Source organism: Helianthus annuus, chromosome 2 (assembly GCF_002127325.2).
Source record: "Helianthus annuus cultivar XRQ/B chromosome 2, HanXRQr2.0-SUNRISE, whole genome shotgun sequence".
Taxonomy (NCBI): domain Eukaryota; kingdom Viridiplantae; phylum Streptophyta; class Magnoliopsida; order Asterales; family Asteraceae; genus Helianthus; species Helianthus annuus.
Window position 1 is genome coordinate 162,415,671 of NC_035434.2, and position 25,242 is coordinate 162,440,912.

The following is a 25,242-nucleotide window of genomic DNA, read 5'->3' on the forward strand; positions in this document are numbered from 1 at the left end:
TCATCATGTTCATATTTGACCAATTCTGCAGTTAGTTCATCAGAATATCGAACAACAATGCCATGGAGCCTGTCCGAAATTGTTAGAAAATGCACTTGGCAAGGATTGACTTGAATACGCTCGGGAAAACGAAGAATACTGAACGATTCAGATATAACATCAAAAGCAACAATGTTACATTCACCAGGTGGAATCCAGTAATTGGAAACAGTGAAATAAATTGTTTTGCCCGAATAAATTCCGTGAAACCATGAATAAAAACTTGAACCAAACAAACATCCTTTCAAGAAACTCAACTCTCTCCATGAGTCATTATGTCGTGAATATACACGAGCAGTAACTGCGCCAGCGAAACAGTTAATATGAAGCACTTTCAGATCGTTGTGCTCGTCAACGTACATCCCACCCGTATCGTCATGTCGACCAAAATAATGACTAAAATAGTCGTCCGATATCAACTTAAAACGCCTAATCGTTGGATTCCAAAGGACGAGCTCATTCGCATCAGTCCTCCTAATGCAAAGTAAAATCAGTCCATTAAACGAACCTATAATGATTAATCTTGATGGCTGGACATCGTATGGAAAAGTGACGATTTTTCTGGTATCGACTTCCAAGTTGCCAGATACTATGTCGTCAACGACAATGGTATGTTCATTCAAAGAGAGCAGCTTCTTTTGTAGTAAGTTTGAAAGTCGTCGAGTATGTATTAAAACAAACTTTGGTGTAGATAACTCATAACACCATTGTTTGCAAACACACTTGAATTGACAAACTACCTTTGTAGGTAGTCTCGATAAGATCTCTTCAAACATCATGTCATCACCAATACGTTCCATGATCCTTAATACTCTGATAACAAAAAAAAACAATAAACAAAAAACGATTGTATAAAAACTTATTGTATAAACACTTGAGAACTATCAATTGAATATCAAAAAATTTATAATAGTAAAATTTTATACAATAACAATAATAGAATAATTTTAATACTTCAAACAGGATGTTCAAAAAATATAAAAAAAAAGACATTAAAAAAATAGAAAATATTTATATAAAATCATCAAATCTAACCATTAACAGTAAACCTAATGAAAACAAAATCCATTAATAAAAACACGAAATCTTCAAATAAGTTTATGTCAAACCCAATACTTTCGATCACTGTACCATAACAATATAAACAAAATTCCATTGTACAAGATTGAAGACATAGATTATTACACTCCATACCAAACAATCTCGAGTATTGTTTTGGTTTCCGGTTTAATCTATAGATAAAACATCAAGAAACACATACTATCCAAGTATATGATTGAAGATAATCTTATACAAAATACTTGTATAAAATTGAAGACATAGATTATTACCATAAAGAACAAATAATTTCGAATAAAAAAGATGAAAAAAATACACCAATCGGAGATGGAATCAAACATTTAACCAGAAATATTAGATGAAGACAAACAAAAGATCCAGGTATGCGATTGCATGTATAGATACATAATCGGAGATGGAAAGCTTTACATTTAAAGTAAATAAGATGAAAACAATACACCAAAAACATTTTAGGTATGAAATATGCAGGATATTACCGATGTAGATTTTGAGGTTTTTTGATGAACTTGTTGAAGATCAAAGGATTCCTTGGTTCTCGAGATGAAGCAATATAAATAAGTGAAATATTCTGTGAGAGATATTACTAAAATATCTCCTATATATAGTCCGGATACCCATGGATGGGCGGTTCGCATTTCTTGCATATCTCGTGGAGTTATGTTATAAGTTTGTAGGATTAATTTTAAAACTATATAATGTATTGAAAGTGACTAATATTGGTATGACTGTACAATAAATATTTTAAATTTGAAAATACAAACTTATACAATATGAAATTTATATATGTAAATATATATATAACGTATTTAAAGTGACTACGGGAGATCTTTAAGAGTTAGGTTCATTCGTTTGGAGAATGAATGAATGATTGTCGTATGCGGACATATAGTCAATATGGTTCGTCGAAGAAGATGAAGAGTTCCGACTATAACTTCACAGCGATTTTAAGCAATAAGCAAGAATTAAATCCAAGTACAAACTAATTTGATGATTAATTATCGTTTTTGTCCCATGATCTTGATAACAAAAAGTTCTTGGTTGTTTTCAATAGGCTTTTATATAATTAACTATTAGGTTAAGAGTGAAATATAATTATAATAATGTTTGGATATGGTGAAGATATTTGTATGTGATGATTGTATGGAGATTTGAAAAGTGATATTTGTTGATGTTTAATAATGCTCTGTAATAGCCTGGATATTCGGTCCAGATAGCAAAGGATTAAAAACATATGTACATAAACCCCGTTAACTTTTGTTAAATGTATATAGATATAGTCAATCTCATTTAGTATGATAGTATTTTTTTAAACCTTATTAATTATATGAAAACAGAATAAAAATATAATTATTTAATTGAAATATGTTTACAGCTTTGACTGGCATTTTGAAAAGATTGGGGTATTTTTGGATACACAGTTATAAATTGTGTATAAAATCTTTGAAATTAGTAATACAAATATTAAGTTAAATAGGAAAGTTGTGTAAACGTATATAAGTAAATTTGAATAATATATTTTTTATTGACATATGGTATTGTAGTAATAGAAAATGTAATTATACCAGGTTAATGGGCCGCTTTATAAAAATTGATTGGGCCACTTTATAAAAAATAATACAAAATCACATATAGCAACAAATACTGGCCTACACGTTTAATTTGTAAACTATCATTGGGCCGTCCAAACTATCATTGGGCCGTCCAAATCTATAATTTAATACAGCAATTTTTTTGACATAATTAAACATGAAACGTAATACACTTAATTCTTTTATTATTAAAAAAATGTCAAAATTTTGTAACTCATGTGTAAATTGTTAGAAATATTTTAAGTTGTAAAAATGTCAAAATTTTTTTTATATATAGATGTTGCTAAAAAAGGGATTTAAAAATAATTATATCTAAAGTCGTTACTTGTTACATGTTTTAACAACTTTTTCAATAACTATTAACAACCAACTTATGTTTCTGTTCAAATAAAAACATATCTTTGGAAACCTTACAATTAAGTATACGATATATTAGATATATATTAATATAGTTAATATAAAAAAAGGCAAATATCATCAAGTTAAATGTTGGTATATTATAATCAAGTTAAATGTTGATATCTCAGTTGAAATTAGATTGGAATTCAATCGAGATTCGATTGAAATTCAGCACAAAGAAAACCAACACAAAATATAAAAACCCTCTGTTAAATGCAGACATTGATATTGAAATACCAATGAATGTTTAATATCATGTAATGATTGATAAAATTTGAATGTTTAAATCAAAAAATCTGATTTTAAATAATAGAAATATGAGCTAATTTAATTTCTTGCTAACTTTCTCCAAAGTCTTGAAAGTACTTGAAGTTGAAGACACGTAGACGTCATCCAATGTACGTTTTTTATTTTTATTGGTATCACAACTGGTGTTAACATCATCGTCCTTCACACTTGGGATGTGACTTTTCTTCTTTATAAATTCTTTATCATTTACCTAAAAGAAATGTGAAAATATATTAAAAAATAATATAATTAAAAATCTTATAACTATTAATAAGTATGAAACGTGTATTGAAAAAAAAAATTACCTCCGTAATCTTCATCTTTTCTTTGAGCTCATTAATAATTGACTCATCATCAGTCAAGTTCGTGACAAAATACATCTCATCAAAGTTAGTAAGATTATAATTTGTTATCTCAATTTTAAAGGCAAACTTCTTTCCAATCAAGTTGTTTAAATCCACGGGAAAGATTACTTTTCCAACAACCTATGAATCAAAATATTGTATGAAAAAGTTAATAAGAAATTTTTAGAAAATAAAATGAAAAAAATAGACAAAGGGAAAAATGATTTATACATACAGGTGTTATATTTTCTTGAAACAATTGTTCAGCCGACTTTAGAACAACCTTTTCAATGATTTCATCAACCAGAGGATGAAATAATATTAGTGGAACATCATCACTGTTGTCTTCCACTTGAACTTTTATTTTGAATCTAATTAAGTTAAATAGAATCACACATATATACAAACAGATTATTTTACAAAACATATAAATATTAAAGAAGATAACAAATTATCATATTACCTTGGAACTGGATATATAACACTTTCATCACAATTAGGGTTGTTGCAAACATAGAAAAATTGTTCCTCCATACTCGGGCTGTCTATAAAATCTGTACCAGCCTCGATTAAACATTTAGGACACTCCATATAGTGCCAACCAAAATGCTTATTGATACCAGTAATAGTACCAAGTATGATAACAGATTGAGGCTGCATAAAATAAAATTTATAAAAATATTTAATTTAAAGACAATGTTCATCTACTTTTGCCATTATAAATATATATACACACCTTCATAATTTGCCAGAGATCATATATATTCCTCAAAGGAGTATTCATGATAAATTCATCAGTTGACATCTACAATAATATAAACGAAAAGTTAATTTTGTATGTAGAAAATGAACAAAAAAGTGGTATTAATAAATTTATATATTACTGGTAGAATAGAGTACAAAAAAAATCAAAATTAAACTAATACCTTTTCAAATTCGAGGTGAAATAAAGTTTTTTATCTTGTAATGTATAAATTTCTAACAACTTTGAACATGTATTTATAATGACATTTTAATTTTGGAAGTTGTTTAATTTAAAATGTTATATTACGATTTAAACTAAATCTATATATAAAGTAAATACTAAGATGATTGTATTTATTTTTGATTTATGAATTTTATATTTACCATATATCTTTTTTTTTAGAAAGAGTTTGACTATTATGTTATTGGAATGAATCGATGATTCGATAATTAATACATTTAATTTAGAAAGTTTAAAACTATTTTAATAATGTTTTAGTATCTTTTTAACAAATTAAAAACTTATATTAAAATTATAATAATTAAGAAAGTGTAAATAAACATTTTTCCGTAAAGTTAATAAATTATATTATAATAATTAACAAAATGTAATTATTTGGGTTTCTTTGTACAAAATCTTTTTCCCCATATGTCTTCTCCATATAGAAAGATTTCCTCCCACTTCCCAATAACCTCCATCTTTTTCATCGGTTACATCATCTTCATCTTCTTCACTTATTCGGATCATAAAGGTATGCTTCAATATCTTAAATTCTGAATTTCATTGTACTGTTTTTGTTAACTCTTTGAAAGCATTGTTAAGTTTGAAGGTCTAATATTCGATTATGGATTTTAGTTTCTATTCATGTTTATATATAGATTTAGCACATTCGGGTGATTGTTAATGAGATTAGTTGAACGATATGTGTTATTTTGATGTATTGAATGTGATATATGATAAAAGACATGTTTAAGGTAAGTTTAAAACATTCTGATTTTGAATTTTTATTTTGTATTATACAATGGAAGATGTAATATTAGTAAGTATATGTTAGATTACCGTTATTATATATTAAATGTTTATGGTATGAGGTCTTACTTTGTAGATATGTTAAATTGATTATATTAGGTATCATCATCTTTTTTTGCATTATGATAATTGTGGAAAACATTTTATTATGTGAATATGTTGTTTAGATTATGTGCAGTACATTGATTATGTTTTTTATTCAACGGAATACCTAATCTAATTAGTTCATGTTTGTTCAAACGCAGATAACTATGACGTCTTTTTATAAAATATTTTCCTCCGACTGTTCAGAATATCTAGTAAGATAATTAATCTTATAAGTACATCATTTTTTCCTCATTTCTTTATGTTAATCCATCTTATGTTTTTCAAGGAAATACCAAATCAATATAGCAACAGATTCCTATTGAATGCTGAACCAAACAATCAAGCCATTATCAAATGTGTGAACGGTAAGGAATTTGAAGTAATTTTGACTAAACATAAAGATGCGTTTGTGTTCATGGATGGTTGGGAACTGATTGTAGCCAAACTATCGTTTACGGAGGGTTGTTTTCTGATGTTTAAGCAAATTGACTTGTATTCGTACTTGTTAACACCTTTTAAGAATATGCAAGACCATCCGATCTTCGGATCTAATGTTCCTTTGTTTACCTCCATGTCTACCGAGAAAACGATAAGCAATGTTGAGTACTTCTGTCAACGCTTCACAGAAGAGTCGAATGATAATTTGGTGAGTATACAAACAATATTTTTATATGGTTTTCACTAACAAATTTATGTTATTTAAACTGCATGAATATTATACGCAGATAATTCCTGCTGATTTCGTTGAAAATACAATACGTTTACCATCTATTAGCAAGTTAACATTCAAGGTCCATGTTAATTTGTGGGACAGTTTTGGATGTGATGATCAGAAAAGACCGTAATCTTAAGGTGTATCTTATGTACGATTCAATGGACAATGTTGTGAATTACATAACCTATATACCCGGATTATTACGTTGTGATGAGGTACATTTTTAAAACAAAATTTCCAGCTCATTGTTTATGACTTGAACGGTTGTGAGATTCTGTGCCGAAGCGTCTATACACGCTTGCTGCTGGAAACATACCTAAACAAGGTCCTTCAAATATTGAAAGACAAGACACCGATGATAAAACCGATCATGAAAACGATGAGGAAGAATCTGATCCAGATTATAATGAATCAATGAATGATGATTTTTTTGATGTTTCTTCTATCTTAACTAACTCTGATATCGATGGAATGAATGATGAGGAAGAGTTGAAGTTTCAGAATAGGTCGAGACAAATTTGGACACAAGTCAGCTAGCTCATACGATCGCTTCACATACGCCTCAACCTCAGACCCACCAGTTTCAGATCATAATACTCATTCTCTAGCTTCTGTATCTCATCACGAGGACAGTATTCCTCCCTCATTAATTCCTTGAAGTCGTCCCAAGTAGTAGTAGGTTTGCTGCATCAATACCCAGCAGCTGAACCTGGGCATTCCACCAGGTTAAGGCACCATCCTCAAGCGTGCCCGTCGCATACTTCACGCGGTCCCCCACGGGACAGTTGCACATAGCGAACACTGACTCAGCTTTCTCGAACCACCTCAATAGTCCCACAGCCCCTTCCGTTCCGCTGAAGGTCTGTGGCTTACAGTCCATAAACATCTTGAACGTACAGGCAGGCTGGTTGTTTGGGTGCGCTGAGTGAAAGAAGATACGACACAAGGGTAAGAGTTGGGTTCACGATATAGGATAAAAAGTATTTGGTACAGCTCATACCGGCTTGGTAGGCTGCCAAGCCTCAGCCACACGTGTGTTTATCAGATTTGTTAACTCAGCCTGAGTCATGTTGATGCTACCACGACCGTGTCCTCGTCCACTCATGTTTCTATAATAGGAGGAGAACAAATTTAGGAGTCGAGAACGAGAAAAGTGTTCAGGTTTATCACGTTAGGGATGATTAATTACCATGTTCCTACATAAACAGGGAAGAACCCCTCTTACACTCGTTAAGCCTCATTGGGATTTGCATGCACCACGCGTTATTATTATGTGTGCACCCATGATAATAAGGCGGTTTGCATGCTCCTCTCGATGCTTCTTAACTTATGTTTGAAGTTTCTCCCACCCCAATCAACACAAAATATGCACTACCAACAAGATTAGGATTTACTAGATGCAAGCGTTATTTACACTATCAATGTGTCATGATGTCTACCATGTCGTATCGTGCATGCTATAAGTATAGTTACGTTTACTAGGCATATAAAGCATAAGCTAACGAGGAACGAACCTTGCAGTCTGAAGCTGAGTGTCATGGTCATCGTTTGGATCAATTCGGTTATAGTCTGGTTTTATGAAAACATTTTTAAAACCGAGTTCTCTATAACCAGTGGCTCTGATACCAAACTGTCACACCCCCAAGTTACCACCTAGGGTATGTCCCTATTGGAGGTGCAACGATCCAACAAAGAGCCACCAATCATATCAAACACGATTTATAATGTATTGAGATACCCCAATTGAAATAAATGTATCGTTTGAAAAGTTAAACCAAAACCAAAGTACTGAGCGGAAGCATAAATGTATGTACGTATAAATGTATCAAAACCAAATCAATGTAATTGCTTATCATGACCACAACCACTCTAGCAGCGTCAGACGACAAGCTCCCAAGTTCCTTCAATAAGTACCTACAAGCATGTAAACAAGTGTGTCAGACTACGCTGGTGAGTTCAAGGTTTTGTTAACAGGTTATGTTACCATATGTATGTTAATGCGATTTAATGTTGCGTTACGATGTTGCTCATGTTAGATACCCTAGGGAATGTGCCCATATGTATCCGGGGAGTGGGTACCCCTTAACGACCGATTGCTATGTTGCCTTCGTTAGATACCCTAGGGAGAGTGCCCATATGTATCCGAGGAGTGTGCCTCTAACAACCATAGCCATACCCAGATAATTAGTTCACGCCCGTCCTTACGGCCCAGTGTGAGGTTTCCCACCTAATAGCGCTATCAACTAATCACCCCATTGCCTCCAGGCAATAACCAAAACCGATTAAGTTATTTACCCAATGTTTCCCTTCCAAATGTTTACCAGTTGTCCCAAAACCACCGGGACGCATGCTTGAGAAAAGTCAGTGAACTCACCTTAGGTTTGCTCGGTAAGATTAATTTACGTATTCCAAGTTGGTTAACCAGAACCTATCGTGTTTATCATTAATAATCAGTTTCGTGCGCAAATAAATTTCATTCTCTACCTATACATCAAATAAGTTTCACCCAAGCATTTTACACATATTATTGTACATGCTATGCTGTAATTCACGTATTCACCTCATTCATCAGGTACACATAATAACCCTTGACTGCTTACATCTTTTTATACATTTCGCTTATGGTCCAATAATTCAACAATTCAATCAGTTTGCTATACGGCTCAATTAATTAATAACGTGAGAGTTCCATATATACAAGCCGCCCCATTGGGCCTTTGTTCGGCCCAATAAATGATCAACACATGTGGCCTTTTAACTAAACTCATCAAAATCACATGCACGTTACAAAACAGTAGATCTATTTAATGATCTGACATGTTTGCGATTGGGCCACAGATTATATTAAAATGATAGGGCCGTTCAATCTAGTGATATTCAAACAAATGGCCGGTCAATTATAAAAGTGTAAATGATTCTCATTTGACCTTTATATAAAATGGGCGGCACATACACATGGTTCTAAGTTGTTATGGCCGACATACTCTATTTCATGCAACAAAAGAAATTTTCATTGGGCCGCTATTTGTTAGTGGCGGCAAGATAGTTGTTCAATTAAATGGCCTGACACTTTTTAATATTTTCACATGCAACAACCGATTATTTTTAAAGATCTTTTACTGATAAAGACTGACCAATGCCGCCAATTGAGAAGGGGTCCTATCTAACACACACACATGGCAGCCCTAATCATCGTATGCCTAACATTTACATCGGTTATAACAATCATTTGATCAACCTAATCTAATCATACAATCACTTTAATTATTCATTCACCTATCAGCAATACCAATCCATCATCATGTGTTATGTATTATGTATAAGCATCAATCACATATGAAATCACATGGTTGTCGGCCATTAAATCAAAGCATATTAATAGTAGGCTGTGTTATGAATCAGATTATCACATGACTCATCATGGATCAGTCAACGTTTATTGCCTGCATGTGATACACGATCAAACCCAAAGCAACATTTATGGTTAGTAGCTTTTGTTTGATCAACCTTCTCATCTGACATTACAAGTTCTGTAAAGATAAAAAAATAAAATAAGGATTAAGATTGTGAATAAAATTTATCTGAATAATGTTATGGGTAATATATTGAAAAGAAACCTTTGTTTTTTTGTTGATCTTCTTCTATTGTATAATATGTCATCGCCCAATAATTTCCATGTTTGTTCAAATACATATTCAGGTCTTGGACAATGTGTTTGACAAACAACAAAGTAACAAAAAGTGCACGAGTAAACGACCATCACCCACAAAATTTGCTTCCTTAATTGCTTCAATGTACTCCATGTCATCATCTAACAAACCCATAGCATAACACGCGTCCCTGAAGTTGGAAACACCTGGACCATCCAACAGTTCTAATATCTTCAAACGATTTGGGTCCTTTGACTTTGTTTAGGAGAATTCTAAGAAAATACGGTTCACCCACAGCAGGTGAAACAGAATGAATCCGTCCGATCTGTAACAGCTTTCTTTTACGTGGTTTCCATACTCTATCTGTTAACTTCCAACAGAATTTAGTAGGAAACTCAACATAGGTAAGTTTCCGTGCATTTTCATCGTTTCTGTTCATCTCAAACCACTTTAGAAAAATCGAAGAAGAAACTGATGGCTTATCCAAAACTTCTTGTATATCGTCCTCGGCACCAAATACAACATTTTGTTGACCTTCAAGATGAAAAGGAAGTCTCATAACTGGAGGAAACCTAAAGTGAACCTCATTTGCAAATATCCTCCAAGAAGCTTCACAGGCTGAAACGTACCTACAATCATAATACGCTTTGATCTCATCCTTTGTTGTTTGTTCATTTTCTGTACCGTCTCGGTTTGACACTACAAGGGAAGCTCTATCTGCGCCTTTATTAATGTACTTGAACAAATATTTAATAGAACCAGCTTGATTGCACCATTCAACATTAATGTGAGCTTGGTATCTTTTCAAAAGAACCGGACTATAAGGAACAACACTTCTGTTGTCTAATTGAACGTTGGACTTTATAACAGTGTTTCCATTGTCTCTTCTTCTATATACAGGGAAACCGTCAGCATCAGTGGTGGTCTCAGGGTTGAATTTTTGGGATAGTTTTTTGAACATCTACTATCAACCATACAAGGACAACTTGGATTTGCATTTCCACATGGACCATGAATCATGAAATCAGTCACAAGTGCATGTAGGCTTGGATCTTCTCTCTTATCAGGTATCTCAGCAGAAATGAACTTGTCAAGATGATCAACGGACAAAATTTTGGATTCCGGTTTCAAAAAAATGCAAATGTGAGCATGAGGCAATCCACGTTTTTGAAACTCCACAGTATAAACGGCTACATTAAAAAATGATATTTAGTAAATGGTGAAAAATAAATTATAAATATTTATGGTATTATAAAAATATATAAAAGTATAATTATACCTGCACTTAATTCTCCAAATACTTTTTTGTCCTTTAGATCCTTTGTAAGTGAATCGAGCTTTATTTTAAACAATCTACACAAAATGTCTGGCCTGTCTTCAGGCTTAATTGAAGTATTTCTCAAGTATCGTTTAATCTCTGGCCACTTCGGATTACATGTAACGGTAATAAAAAAATCGGGATATCCAAACCATTTACATATAGCCATAGCATCTAAATAGTTTTGTTGCATGTAGCGTGATCCGCCGGTAAAAGAAGATGGTAATAAAACACGTATACCAGTATTTGATAGATCATCTTTTCCTTCGTTTTTCAAGTTTTGAAGATTTGAATATGTTTCAGACCTAAGATGTTTCTGTTGAAAACGAATATAATTAAGCCTTTCACTCTCAATCATGGTATATGCATCTACCAAAAATTGTTGAAACAATCTCCGAGCTTTTAAAATTATAGAAAAGGCAGATGATCGATCTTGAATTCTATAAGCAAAGAATTCTCTCATTGTACACTTGGGTCGAATTTTCTTTAACGTACGTATACCATCCCTATGAGGAATGTCTATTCTATATCCATCATCACCATTAGGAAAAAGGATTGGATACTGAAGTGCTAGATATGATGGATGAAGTTCACTGATTCGTTGAAGACCTTCAGTATGAGACTCAACAACAATATCACGATGATCAATTATTTTATGTAGATCACCAACTATCAATGCAGCAACTTCTGAAGTTGAGGGCAAGTTGTAAGTACGACCGTCAAGATCTCTTTTGTAAATGAGACGAAGCTTGAAATTTTCATTAGGATTCTCATTGAAGTGGTTTCTTGCAATTCTATAACTTTTAACCAACTCATTATTATGATCCAGGAAGTCTTTTATAAACTTTATGAGCTGAATATCTAATTGCTTTAAATGAGAATCCGACTTATTTGTAGATTCACTGAAAAAATAGAAACGCATAAGGTAAATATGTGATAGTATCTAACATCAAAATATTGGTACATTGAAAATACTAAAATACTATAAACTATGGTGTAATATTACCTGAATAACCTTTTCCGATTTGAAACTTCATTATCAGTATCGTAAATATAAAGCTGGGAGAACTTTGGATCTTTACCAGGTGCAGGTACCAAACCACCTAATGTGTGGAAATTCTGTCCACTAATACGAAATACATATGGTGCCTTACCACTGTTGATACTCGAATCTACCTTTCCACCCATTGATGTGAAGGAGAACATAGAATTGTATCGTCGGATATTCTTTAAAAAGTACTTACTTTTTTCATTAGAATTTCCAAATAGATCCTTGTATACTGAAGTAGGTTCTTTCAATTCTGGAAGCTCCACTTTGCCATAACCACAACATAAACTATAAGTTAACTTACCCAATGTAATTCGACCTTTACCACCTTCGTCAGACCATAATAATGAATGACACATCTCGCATCTAAGGATTTGATTACCGTGATCCAAATAATCTATAAACATAACATTCATTTTCAATTATGATTTTCATAAATTATTAAAAAAATATTATTTAAGTTAAATCAAAGTAACATTGTTATTACCTGTGGATACACCTTTATAAGGGTCTTCAATGGAATGTAAATTTTCATTGTCGTCATCAGAAGTAAGATCTACCATTGGAATAGGTTCGATAATACGTTTCTTAGGTAAAACCTTTTGTTTACCAGATTTAAGCTTAGTCAACGTAGAAGAAGATCGAAGAATGTTGTTACTGTTTTGTGTAACAATGTTTGAAACAATAGAAAACTGAGAACTGCTAGGCGTATGGGTTGATTGGTTATTAAAAGTAATAGCACCTGTGAATGTCATAATTAAATGTTAGTAAAACAAAATTTTGATTGTAATGCAAATCTACTTCATACATATATATATAAATAATTGAGATGATATATTCTTTTAAAATATTATCAGATTACTTACCAGTTGTTATGCCACTTAAGGGTGTTGTCGTTGTTAAAGATGTAAAGTTACGCACTGTCTGAAAAGTATTAGATGACGAAGGAAGATTAGGATTATGATTTTCTTCGTCGGTTAACAGAGATTTGTTAACAATTTTAGAGGATCCTCTACCACTTGGTGCACTTCTTCTTTTATTTGACTTTGTTCGCCTATTATCAAGATAAATCTTCCGCATTTTTCTTCTATGAGCAGCAAGTAATGCTGAAATGATCATTTTATTAATTTTTTAGGTTGAAACAAACAGTTTATATATAAAATAAAAAAAATCTATATTATAAACAAATTTCAATAAAAAAACGTTACATTAAAATGTGACATACCATTTGAATTACAATATAAAGGGACTGAATCATCTGTAACTAAATATATTAAAAAAATAGAATTTATCAGTATAATACAAAAAATATTAAAGCAAAAAAGCTATTTGAAGAATTCTACAATGTAAAATTTTACCATTAGTAATGTTCGACAATGGTGTCCTTCCAAGTGTACCTAAATAATTATAAAATAATAAAAGGGAATAAAAAAATATAATAAAAGAAACAAATTAATTTAACCGTTAACGTAAAAAATAATTGTAAGAACAAAACTTACTGTTAATTGATTGCGGAACTAATGTGATATCACTCAAAGGGGTATTTTCTAATCTTCTCTTATTTAACATCTCCTAAATTATATAATTGAAAAACATACAAATTATATCAATGAAAAATATACAATTTATATAATTGAAAAACATACATAAGAAATAATAATAAAAAAAAAGTAATCATCAAATAGCCGTTTATTTACTAACCCATCAATCAATAACTACTCCCCATAAAAACTTTCATCATTACAATATACACATCATTTATCTTACAAAACTAAAACACAAACAACCGTCTTCTTCATCATCTAGGGCTTACAAAAATCAGAATTTCTAAATTGGAAGATAATCAAAGGGATTGCACCATACCTTCTCGGACGATTTTAAACAAAAAGGTATGATCCTTATCATCGATATACTACTCATTCACTACTATTTGAGTAATAATAATGTGTGAAATGTATAAGTAACTTTAATTCGAATGAAGTTAGAACAGAGTTACATTATGAAATCATATATCAGTAGTATTTAAAGATTGCATGTTTTGATTATCATTGATTTAGTGGGTTGCTATAAATTTTAAACTATCTGACTAAGAATAAGATTACTTACATGTTTAAATAACATTGACTTTGTAATAAGTTATTAATTTTGAAAAAAATTAGATAATTCCATATGAGATTAACACAAAAAATACAATTAGGGGTCGGATAACTTAATAGGAAAATAATTAGCTTTATAACTCAGTACTGTTTAATTATTAAATGTTCATAATATTGTCAAGAATGATTTTTAGTCAGAAAATGATACTTGTTTTGGAATATTTGTCTTTTATATGTTCTACCTGTTTTAAAATATATTTATAATTGAAAATCAAAACATCAAAATTAAGAAAAAATTAAAATATATGAGTACATTGCAGTTTAAAAGATGGTATCATCATTTGTTCAACTGATGGAAGAACCTAAAGATCTATCATTGGTATGTGTACTTTCATCTCTAAACTGATGGATCTAAACATCGTATGTAATATGTAATATTGACATAAGCCTATTTTTTATTCTTTCATGTAACTGTTAACCCAGCTGGTACCTGTTCCATTTGTGATCAAAAAATGGGGAAAAGATTGGCAACACATGAACATAGAGGTTCATCATCAAGACGGTAGACACTGGACTGTAAGACTTAGACACATGAATAATCTACCAGTGTTAACAGATGGTTGGAGGGCTGTTGTTAACAGTCTTAATTTGTTAAAAAACACTTGGCTGCTGTTTAGAAGCTTGGGGGATAAAGAGTTGGAGGTTTATCCTTTCGTAAAGAATGTGTGTGATGAATCATTCATAACAATGAACAACTTAGCAAAGTTGGGTCTTACGGTAAGCATACTATTTAATAATTAATAGTTATTCAAACTTTATAAGATAATTGAATTGAAATTTGATTGTTAATAGTAATACTTATATACTTACATTAATAACTTGCAGGTAATTCCAAGTGAGTTTGTTACCATGTTTTTCAAAAATCACGAGGTAAACGGCATTTACCAAGTATATGCAGCTGGTAAGTACTGGGATGTGATGGCATCGAAGATTCATGTTACATATGCTTTTACGGACGGATGGCCGAAACTGTGTGAGAGGTTGGAAATTATGGAGGATGACACAATGATCTTTGAGAAGATTGATAATTTTGTGTTTCAATTGAGGGTATTCAGGAAAGGAATTGAAGTTGAATTGGGGTTTCACGAAAAGTCCGAAGATACTGATTTTTGTGAAATCATATCTAAAAGAACATTCCAAGAAAGTGTTTGCTATGTAAGTATTTATTTCTTACAAACAACATATATCACATAATTCAGGTTGGTTATATTTCTGCTTATTTTTTTCCAGCAGAAGTTTGGGGAATCTGAAAGTGAACGGGAGACAAGTGGAGATTTAGTGATGAATGAGGTACTGGATTATAATTTACTCAAAGTATATAATAAAATGTTGATTAATGAAATAATATACTACTGTTGCATTAGTTTCGAATAAAAATGAAATTGAACATTCATTAAATATGAAGATAACATCTTTGGAAATGAAAATTAACAGATTTTGAGTAGGAGACAAGGAATTCTAGATTCTGAGCAAGTTACATCACCTAAAAGTAATGATTCTAGCTTTGAGGTTAACGTCAAAGATGAGGTAATAAAGATTTGGTATACATAATCACAGCTTTTGCAAATGGTTAAAACCGTTAATTATTTATAATTTTGATCCCTACCATTGTATATTTAATAGATTTACGAAAAATACTATTGTTTTGTAAAGGTGATTGAATCAACATCAAAAAAAGGAAAGGAGGTTGACAAGACTCCGGAAGTGGTGACACCAAAAGTTGGAAACTATCGCCGATCATCTCAAAAAAGAGAGGTAAAGTTTATTTTAATCACATGTATTATAACACTTTTCATTTATTGTTGAATAACATCTTTCACAATAATAAAATGCATATCATTCATAAATATAATTATATTCACAGAGAGTAAACTACAAAGAGAAGGTATCAAAAATTGGAAAAGAAAAGAAAAGGAAGCTTGGTAGTGGAATTCAATCAAAGGCTGAAGTTGATACTGAAAATTATGAGTTTACTCGAAAAGGAGAAAACAGATTGGTATGGAAATTTGAAATATAATGTTTAAGATAATGTAAGTAGTTAATAAGGTAAGTTATAATAATAACATGTAACATATTTTTTGTAGCGTCTTCCTGTTGAGGTTGCAAGGAGATCTGGTCTTACAGAAGAACTTCATGCATTAAAGATTCAGACTTTGGATGGAAAAATCATGTGTAATGAAGTGGAAACAGAAGCAAATGGTGGCAAACCGCGTTACAAAATGGTGAAGTGGGATAAATTTATGTGTGCAAACAGTTTGAAGAATGGTGACATGCTACACTTCAACTTTGTTACGTCTACACAGGTGCTCGAGTTAAAAAGTGTGGATCGAAAATAGAACAATATGTGAAAGGATGGTAGTAGTGTTATATTTTGTTGGCTTATGGATTGTGAATGATAAGGGTTTTGGGGGGGTAACCATATAATTGGTTATGAAGACAATGGTTTTAGGTTTTTGGCTACATGATTATGTAACATGTAGATGTAAATTGAAACTATTATCCGTTAGCTCTACTATATATAAGTATATAAATGAATGTTAATCATCTTGTTGACGTGTTGCATCAAACTAACAAAAACGTTGATTTTATCAAAACATGTAATAAACAATTGTATATTCGTTTATCAAATAAGATAATAAGAGTGGTAAACATACCTGACGGATAATAATAAGCAGAAGGATTTAGTTTCAAAGTAAATTATTCCAGACAATGAAACGGTAAACGGATGCAAACTTACTTGTTGGAAAGAATGACAAGCAAAAAACACAGATCTAAAAATGAACTGGAAAATGCAACTAAAACATTGAATAAAGAAAATGATTGATGACAAAAAGTTATACACACTACTTCCTTCATTTATAGAAAGTCGATAGATAAATTAGGCAAATTGTTGCTAAATTCTAGCACAAAATATAAGTACATAATTAGTTGATACTAATTCTGATTGCGTAAGTTTGTAATGAAAGTTATTTGTGATCCCAAAAATTATTCAGATCTTATAATTATATAATAAATCATTATATTTGTTAAAATATTTTAATAAATATACATAACTCGAATAAACCCGAAATATATAATATTAAGAACCATAATAAGGTTTTCCATTAAACCATAAACATATTATTTTAACAATGGAAAATTGCTAATTGTCATTATGGTATACTTGATATATAGTACGTTCACCATTTTCAATAATCACCATCTCCTCTATAACGTTTACGTTCTCTTCACTTGCATGTTGATCATGAAGTCCATACAGTTCAATGAGTTCACGCGGCCACAACTCCATCAAAACAGACGAAGAAATGAACAAACCTTGGTCTTGGAGCATTTCCTAAAAAAAAAATAAGTCAAACATGTGAGTTTATTGAATAATGAACATTGGTATAATAAGCCATAATTAGAGTTGTAAACACTAAAACTCAATAACCATTACAAGATAATCTTCAACATAGCAACCACGTTTAAAAGCAAATTCACGTGATGATAAACCATCAAGCCATTGTTTAGAGACCAATTTGAATCGATGTATTGATTTCGTATCGATCCTTATTAATATCTGGAAAAGTATCAAATGAAAAGGAAGCTCAACCATTGTGTTTCTAAAACCAATTACAAAAACAGTGATTTCATTGTGTTTATATATGAGTAAAGAATTTTAAAATAGGAATTGTTAATGTTAAAATGGGAAATTTCCATACTTAAGATACCTTCTAAATATCAATTATAGAATTGATCACATCTTGTTTTAATATAGAATTATATTTTGTTATTTTCATGGGAAATTTCATATTCATATTGTTCTAAATTTCAATGGGAAATTTTCCATACGTAAATGATACATATTCTTATAAGTTATAAATCATTTACAAATCTACGAATGTAACAATAAGTATCTTGGGTTTAGATTTTAGGACTTAAATGAATAAAATAAATAAGAATAAAATCTTATCATTATTATATATTTAATTATTATAACCTAAACATTACCAACCATTATTTTGAATAATAAATGCTATATAACCGTGAAATACACAATAAATTTTTTCAACTTTTGTCTGAAATATTGTTCATAACATGGTATATAAATTATAGTATCGGTAAATTCACATTTTGCACCATGTTATAAACTTATATCAAAGATCTTTTAACCTCATTAAAATAAACACAAACTTTACCAAACGATATGAAAATGTAATAAACACTCACGTCAAATTAAAAATTATCAAATATGAAGCAATAATAACCGTCAAAGTAATAAAATTGTCTTCACAAAAAGCATAATTATAAAAATAGTAAAAACGTTCAATGATGCAACACCATTTGAAGACCATACTTCAAAATCCTTATTTCTCAATTTTTGGCGTGAGGAGATCCAAGCCGACAGCATCGTTTATTTCAACTTTCCCAGGACTGTTACGACGTTTAGTAGAAGAGCTATCAACAGCATCAACATCATAAACATCTTCCAGGTTACGTTTAATGTTCTCGAACTTCGTCGCTTCTTGATCACTACCATCTATAGGATCTGGCGTAACGCTGTCACCCATCACAGATTGAGATTCCTGAAACTAATTCATAGATAAAAACATCCATCAGTTTCATAAAAATGTAATCTATATACAGGAAAAAAAGTGTAGAACAACACAAGTATAATACCTTCCCTAAACCTTTGACATTACCAACTGAATCGGACAAACTCTGAACATTTGACTCAGAAAAGTCAGACTACAAAAAATTAGAACTGTTTCAATTTATGAATAAAGACATATAGTTATCAATAACCGAAATATTATTATGCTTGGAAGAAAAGCGTAACCTCATTAACTTTCCATTTTTTCTCCAAAGCAGAAAGTAGATCCTCATCAGAAGATAACATAGAAATCCCATAGTTTTCAACCTGGTTGGTAATGTTAAAACTGGAAATTTTTATTTGGAATGCAAACTTCTTGTTCACCAACACATCAAACTCAGATGGAAGTGATTGAAACGATCCTTCGGTGAAAGTGTCAACCTGTATAATGAGAAAGATATATAACATATATATAAATTGTGTAATAAAACATGAAAAACCTTTATCAGAATGATAAATATTTGTACCTTCGAGTAGATATCTAGCAGTTCTTTCGAGGTTTTTTTCAAAAGCTTAATAGCTTCATAATCAAACAAAGTACAGGAAATGGTTCCAGTTGAATCCTGAACCCTTAGAGGTATCTTGTATCTATTATACGATAAAATGTTAACAATTGTATAAAATTACTTTTGAAATTAATTGTAATAATGTATAGATACCGATGAACAGGAACAATGTCAACAGCATCACAATCTGGGTTTATACACTCAAACGACTTGTCATCCAACACGTCAAAACTGCCATCATCTCTTTCAACCAACTCAGTTTTCTCTTCAATTTGCTTCTTACAAACATTGCATGATAAATAATACCACGGCTTATCATTTGAAATAGCTATAACAGTACCAACAATGATAACCTTTTTCTCCTATCAAGTATATAAACATTGTAGTAACAAATAAGTATGAAAAAATGACATATAAGATACGTTAAGCATATATATGTTTGATATACATACCACATCAATAGAAGCAATAAAACCGTTCATAACAAAATCTTCAGCATTTAGAAACTCATCTTCTGTATTCGAGATCACTTGTGAGCATGATTGCTTACTTGAAGATGATTTAGAAAACTCCTTCTCAAGATATCTATTAAAGTATAATATATTAATTAACAATTTAATCATTTTTTTAAAACGAATATTAAGTTATTAATGATATACCTGTCTTTGAATTCTTTGATCTCATGAATATCAGAATTTATGAAGACACGACTTGCTTCAAACATGTTAGTCAGTCCAAGTTTACCTGATTGTAACACACATTTAATTGCGATGACAGGTATAAAATAATCATATGCATAATTAAAATACATTTTTAGATTACCATATGGGAAAAAAGTGGGTTAATACCTTGATATATGTTAACTGTTCCAAAATGGACAAGTATAACCACATGAGCAGGTCGATTTTTGTCATTCATGTAGTTTGACAAAGTGATTGCATAATTTTCCCACAACGTTACACTAATCTTCTGATCTCTGTAAATATTAAAAGTCACTGAATTATTTTATAGCATAATAATATATCAATACAGATAGTGACTTAAAAACATATATATTAAATTTTTGTTTATAACATTATTACTCGAGATCCTTCAAGGTAATGGTCATTCGTTTTGTTTTAGATCCATCCTTCCTATTTGCATCTTCAATAGGATATGAGACAACCAAATAACCGATGAAATCTGTATATTAAAATATAATGAAAAAATACATACAAATAATCATAATTAAAAGATTTAAAAAATAAAAAGTATACAGTAGTTACCTATTGGTGTATTCACTTCAATTTTTTTACTCAACACAGATTTAAAATCAGTGAATTTAAATAAGTACCGAGGACCAGACCAGTTATCAGTTTTCAGAACAGACGTGAAAGCATAAAAAGATAGTTTCTGATCTTTTCCGGTAACCTTAATTTTGGTCGTATCTTTGGCTAGGGATGGTTTATGAATCAATAAACAGTCATCAACTACCAAAAACTTAAGGAACCGTTTGAAAAGCTTATGTAAACAGCTACATTGAATGAAGGCACCCTGAAATTTAAATTATATATAACGAATCATACAAAATGAACACGTATATTTATTGATAAAAAAAGGATATTAATAATAATATAAAAACTTTAAATATCTTACCTCTTCATCCATTAACAACATGTCAACACGATAGATCTGGTTATCATAACCATTCATTTTTTTATCCCACATAGATATGATCTTAGCTTTGATGGTATAATTGGTGGAATGAGCATTAAGTGACCTGAACATAGTAATATGATTGTTCTCCATTTCACTGGTAAAGAAAGATAATATTAGTAACTGATTCTAATTCTGATCTATATAAAAATGAATAAAACAATTAAAAATAGGGAAAATGGTTTAACCTCAGATTTCGAAAAAACACAGCACGAGAAAGAAAGACAATTCGAATGTCGAGTCAGAGTCTTTAACTTCTGGTCTTATTTATACAATAAAAGTTGAGTAAATTATGGCATAAATGGAAGATATTTTTGGAAGTTATAAATCATTTGCAAAAATAAAAATTTTTGGGAGACAAAATAATTTGGGTAACGGTTTTAATTTCCTAATCTGTTACTATTGGTTTGCTATCAAAACTAATAAATAAAAAAAAAATAATAAACATATTTACAGTTACCTAAATAATGATTTTTTATAAACAATGTGTGCATTTTTTTTGGATGTTGCAAATAAAGAAATTTTAATAGTATAATTGCTCATACCATAGTTATAACAGAATTCTATCAAGAAAGAGTTTGAAAACCGTAACCTGTACACTTTGACATTTGACCATTTGAGCTAAAACCAGATAAGGATGAGGCAAAATCTGAGGAAGAAATGTAAAGACCTACAATGTTAGTAATCTAAGTAAATACAGACGAATCATTGATTTAGGTTTTTTCGTGCAAACATGAACAATACTAACATAAACAAAATTGATAACAAAAATAAATTAAAAAGAATTATCGAAACAATAACAGAGATGAAACAACAAAACCTAATATTTTGCAATTGTTAGTAACATAAAAACAGACAGAGTCGGTGGATTATCACAAATTTCATTGATAAAACCAAGTAAACAACATAGTAATTATAAATTTCAAAAAAGATTGATACTAAATAATTGCAAATTGCGTATCTGTAACTTCTTAAACTATCCTTTAACTTCCGATGCTGAATCCGAACATTAATCTTCACTTGACAAGAGCAGGGCTGGGAAGAAGATGAAACGATTTAGGGTTTTTAATTTGGAGAATGAATGATTTACGTAATTTAGGTATATTATATACCCGGGTCAAAATAAACAAAATGGGCCAACTAATTCGGATCCCGTGCGTGAACCATAGGCATCCCACATTTTCCCGCCAAAAACCTAAAATGGTTGCATAATAGAGGGACACGTGTCCCACACTTTATTCATATATTATATATATAGATGATAAAAACAAATAACAAACAAAAATTTCTAACTTATATTAAACACGTTTCCAAAAAGTACCATGTTTCCGGAATGAAACACAAACATATACAGTGACCTGAACAGAACCGAACTGACATGTTCAAACCTTAGCATCCCAAAAAGAAAGAATCTAACTTGTATCAAAATGACGACTTCGTACGCCTTGCAACCCGAACTAACCTTTTCAAATCTTGCATCCCAATCCGTAGAAACCGCCTAACAAAACATAACGTGATATTAACAAAATGATCCTTAGAAAATATATAACTAATAGTGCTAATACACTTTTGGATTAAACTACCTGTTAACGATGATATGGTGTCGTCGCGGTGTCATCCGCTTCACTGCAAATCTATTTGGGTATAAAAGTTATCTGCGGCACGGAGCATTGAAATAAAACTACAAGCGACCTGAAACTGGCAAAGCTTTGCCAAGAATTAAAAATAAAATTGTTGATCGAGTGATCGGGCAAGTAAGTTAACAGGTAATTTTGTATGGTTAAAGCGATTCTTGTTAATCTATTTTACAAGTAATTAGTATGTCAAATACGATTGCAAGGATCATACTATACCATGAACCTGGGAAAAGAGGACGAAGAGTAAATAATTCAGCCATGATGGCGCCCATTGCCCATAAATCTGTGATTGAAATGAAAGAAATATTAGATCCACAAGAATTGTAATACACTTGAAGAAACATCACTGCAAAGTTGCATCAACTCACCAACTGCAGAGCCATATATTGGCGACTGAAGTAACTCTAGAGCCCGATACCTGCAAAATCCAAACCTCTGTAATTATTAAATAGCAAGTAGCAGGTGACCAAAAAGAGAACCGAATAAAAAAGATTAAACTATATTCTCAGGAGTCCATGACAAGATATAGAATGAAAGAACAAGACTCACAAGAGTGTTCAACCACTAAAGCACACCAAAATATCATCACCACAATCAAGAATAAGAGGGTGTTCGGATGGTTGGGTACTTGGGTCATTTTATATTCATCTCATTAATCAATTTTCTAACCAATTTTGAAGTATCCATCCCTGCAACTACTCTTTAGACCCAAACACCAACACACTTCAACTACTCTCCAAACCTAGTTATCAAAAAAATACAACAATTAACCTCTAACTCAGCTCTTTCTTACTTTACATTCACACAATAACCTACTATACTACTCTTTAACTCAATAACTTTGACATTCTAACTCAAGAAATTTGTAAATATATAATACTAATTAGAGACAATCAAAGGCAACATGATTACCTGGTGGTGCGGCGGCGCCGAGGAGGTGGACCGACGGTTCAAGCTCAACTTAAAAGGTAGAACAACATCCTCCTCTTACACTCCGATTAGGGTTTGTAGCCGCCGGTTAGTAATTAGGGTTTTCGATTGGGGTGGAGGTTTCTGTCGGTTGGTTAGGGTTCTAGGGGAGAGGAGAAAGATGCGTATTGAGTAATGAAGAACAGAGTAAAAGTGGTGGTAAGGAAGAGATCGACGTATTTTGGCTGAAAATTTTGGGGGGAGAAGCTCAATTTTGGGGGAGAGATGGAAATGCTGAAAAATATATTAGTAGATTATTTTATTATATTTGTTAAAAGGTGCGATACTATATTAAATGGTGCTGGATCCTTTCTTATTTGGTGGTGATTTGCAAATGCAGATATGATGATGCGGTGGTATACTTGAGCCGCACCATCAAAAAAAATCCATTGCACCAACAGTTGACTTGTGTACTAGTGTTTCGTCAATTGATGAAGAAACCGGCTTTAATTTCATTTTCACGATCTAGGTTTTTATTCAGTCATTGCGTTTTACGATCTTGGCGGGGTCCGGGGGCGGCAGCCCCTGGTAGCGGGGTCCCAGGGGCGACAGCCCCTGGCGGGGTCCAAGGGGCAGAGCCCCTGGCTGGGGTTGAGCTGACCTGGTCAGCTCGGAAAAAATTTTTTTCGACTAAATTGCTGTACTAAAAACGCATCAGAAAAATTAATTTTCCATAAATTGGCTCATTTCGAAGACCGTAATTCGTAGACAATTCAGACAGTTCACAGACAATTCAAAAACAGTTCACAAACAGTTTTATGTGCCCATTGCGTTTTAGAAATAAGAGAGTTTTATGTGTTTTCTGGCTGTTGCGTTTTAGAAAAAACACATTTTTAAGTATCTTTAGTCATTGCGTTTTAGGTAAAACACATTTTTGAAGTGTTTTTAGTCATTGCGTTTTAGGTAAAACACATTTTTAGGTGTTTTCAGTCCATTGCGTTTTACAGAGAACACTTTCTTTTGTTTTTTTAGGTCATTGCGTTTTAGAAATGAGACATTTTTAAGTGTTTTCTGGCACTGCGTTTTACAAATAAAACATTTCTTTGTGTTTTCTGGTCATTGCGTTTTACAAATAAGACATTTCTTTGTGTTTGTTGTGCATTGCGTTTTAGGTAAAACACTTTTTTATGTGTTTTCAGTCCATTGCGTTTTAGAAATAAGACATTTCTTTGTGTTTTCTGGCCATTGCGTTTTACAAATAAGTCATTTCTTTGTGTTTTTGGTGCATTGGGTTTTAGAAAAATGTCATTTTTAGGATTTTTTTTCATTGCGTTTTACGTAACTGGTGGTTTTTCTATTGTGTTTTACAGAACTG

At 31.5% G+C, this 25,242-nt stretch overlaps 2 protein-coding genes and 1 long non-coding RNA gene across 3 annotated transcripts; all 3 read right to left on the bottom strand.

Annotated features, from left to right (window-relative positions):
• Positions 1-10,122: 10,122 nt before the first annotated feature.
• Positions 10,123-13,450, bottom strand: LOC118486396. The gene is made up of 6 exons (XM_035982817.1): positions 13,198-13,450; positions 12,819-13,073; positions 12,290-12,728; positions 11,245-12,185; positions 10,998-11,155; positions 10,123-10,926 (listed from the first exon to the last, which is right to left on the bottom strand). The coding sequence occupies exons 1-6, from the start codon at positions 13,448-13,450 to the stop codon at positions 10,123-10,125; spliced, it is 2,850 nt and encodes a 949-aa protein (XP_035838710.1).
• A 5,383-nt stretch (positions 13,451-18,833) lies between these two features.
• LOC110907343 lies at positions 18,834-20,350 on the bottom strand. Its single transcript, XM_035982818.1, has 7 exons — positions 20,286-20,350; positions 20,079-20,211; positions 19,780-19,988; positions 19,588-19,708; positions 19,307-19,501; positions 19,147-19,215; positions 18,834-19,058 (listed from the first exon to the last, which is right to left on the bottom strand). The coding sequence occupies exons 1-7, from the start codon at positions 20,348-20,350 to the stop codon at positions 18,834-18,836; spliced, it is 1,017 nt and encodes a 338-aa protein (XP_035838711.1).
• A 2,838-nt stretch (positions 20,351-23,188) lies between these two features.
• On the bottom strand, positions 23,189-23,904 carry LOC110907337. The gene is made up of 3 exons (XR_002573942.2): positions 23,871-23,904; positions 23,327-23,376; positions 23,189-23,241 (listed from the first exon to the last, which is right to left on the bottom strand). It is a non-coding gene; the product is annotated as an uncharacterized LOC110907337 (long non-coding RNA).
• Between the last annotated feature and the right edge of the window lie 1,338 nt (positions 23,905-25,242).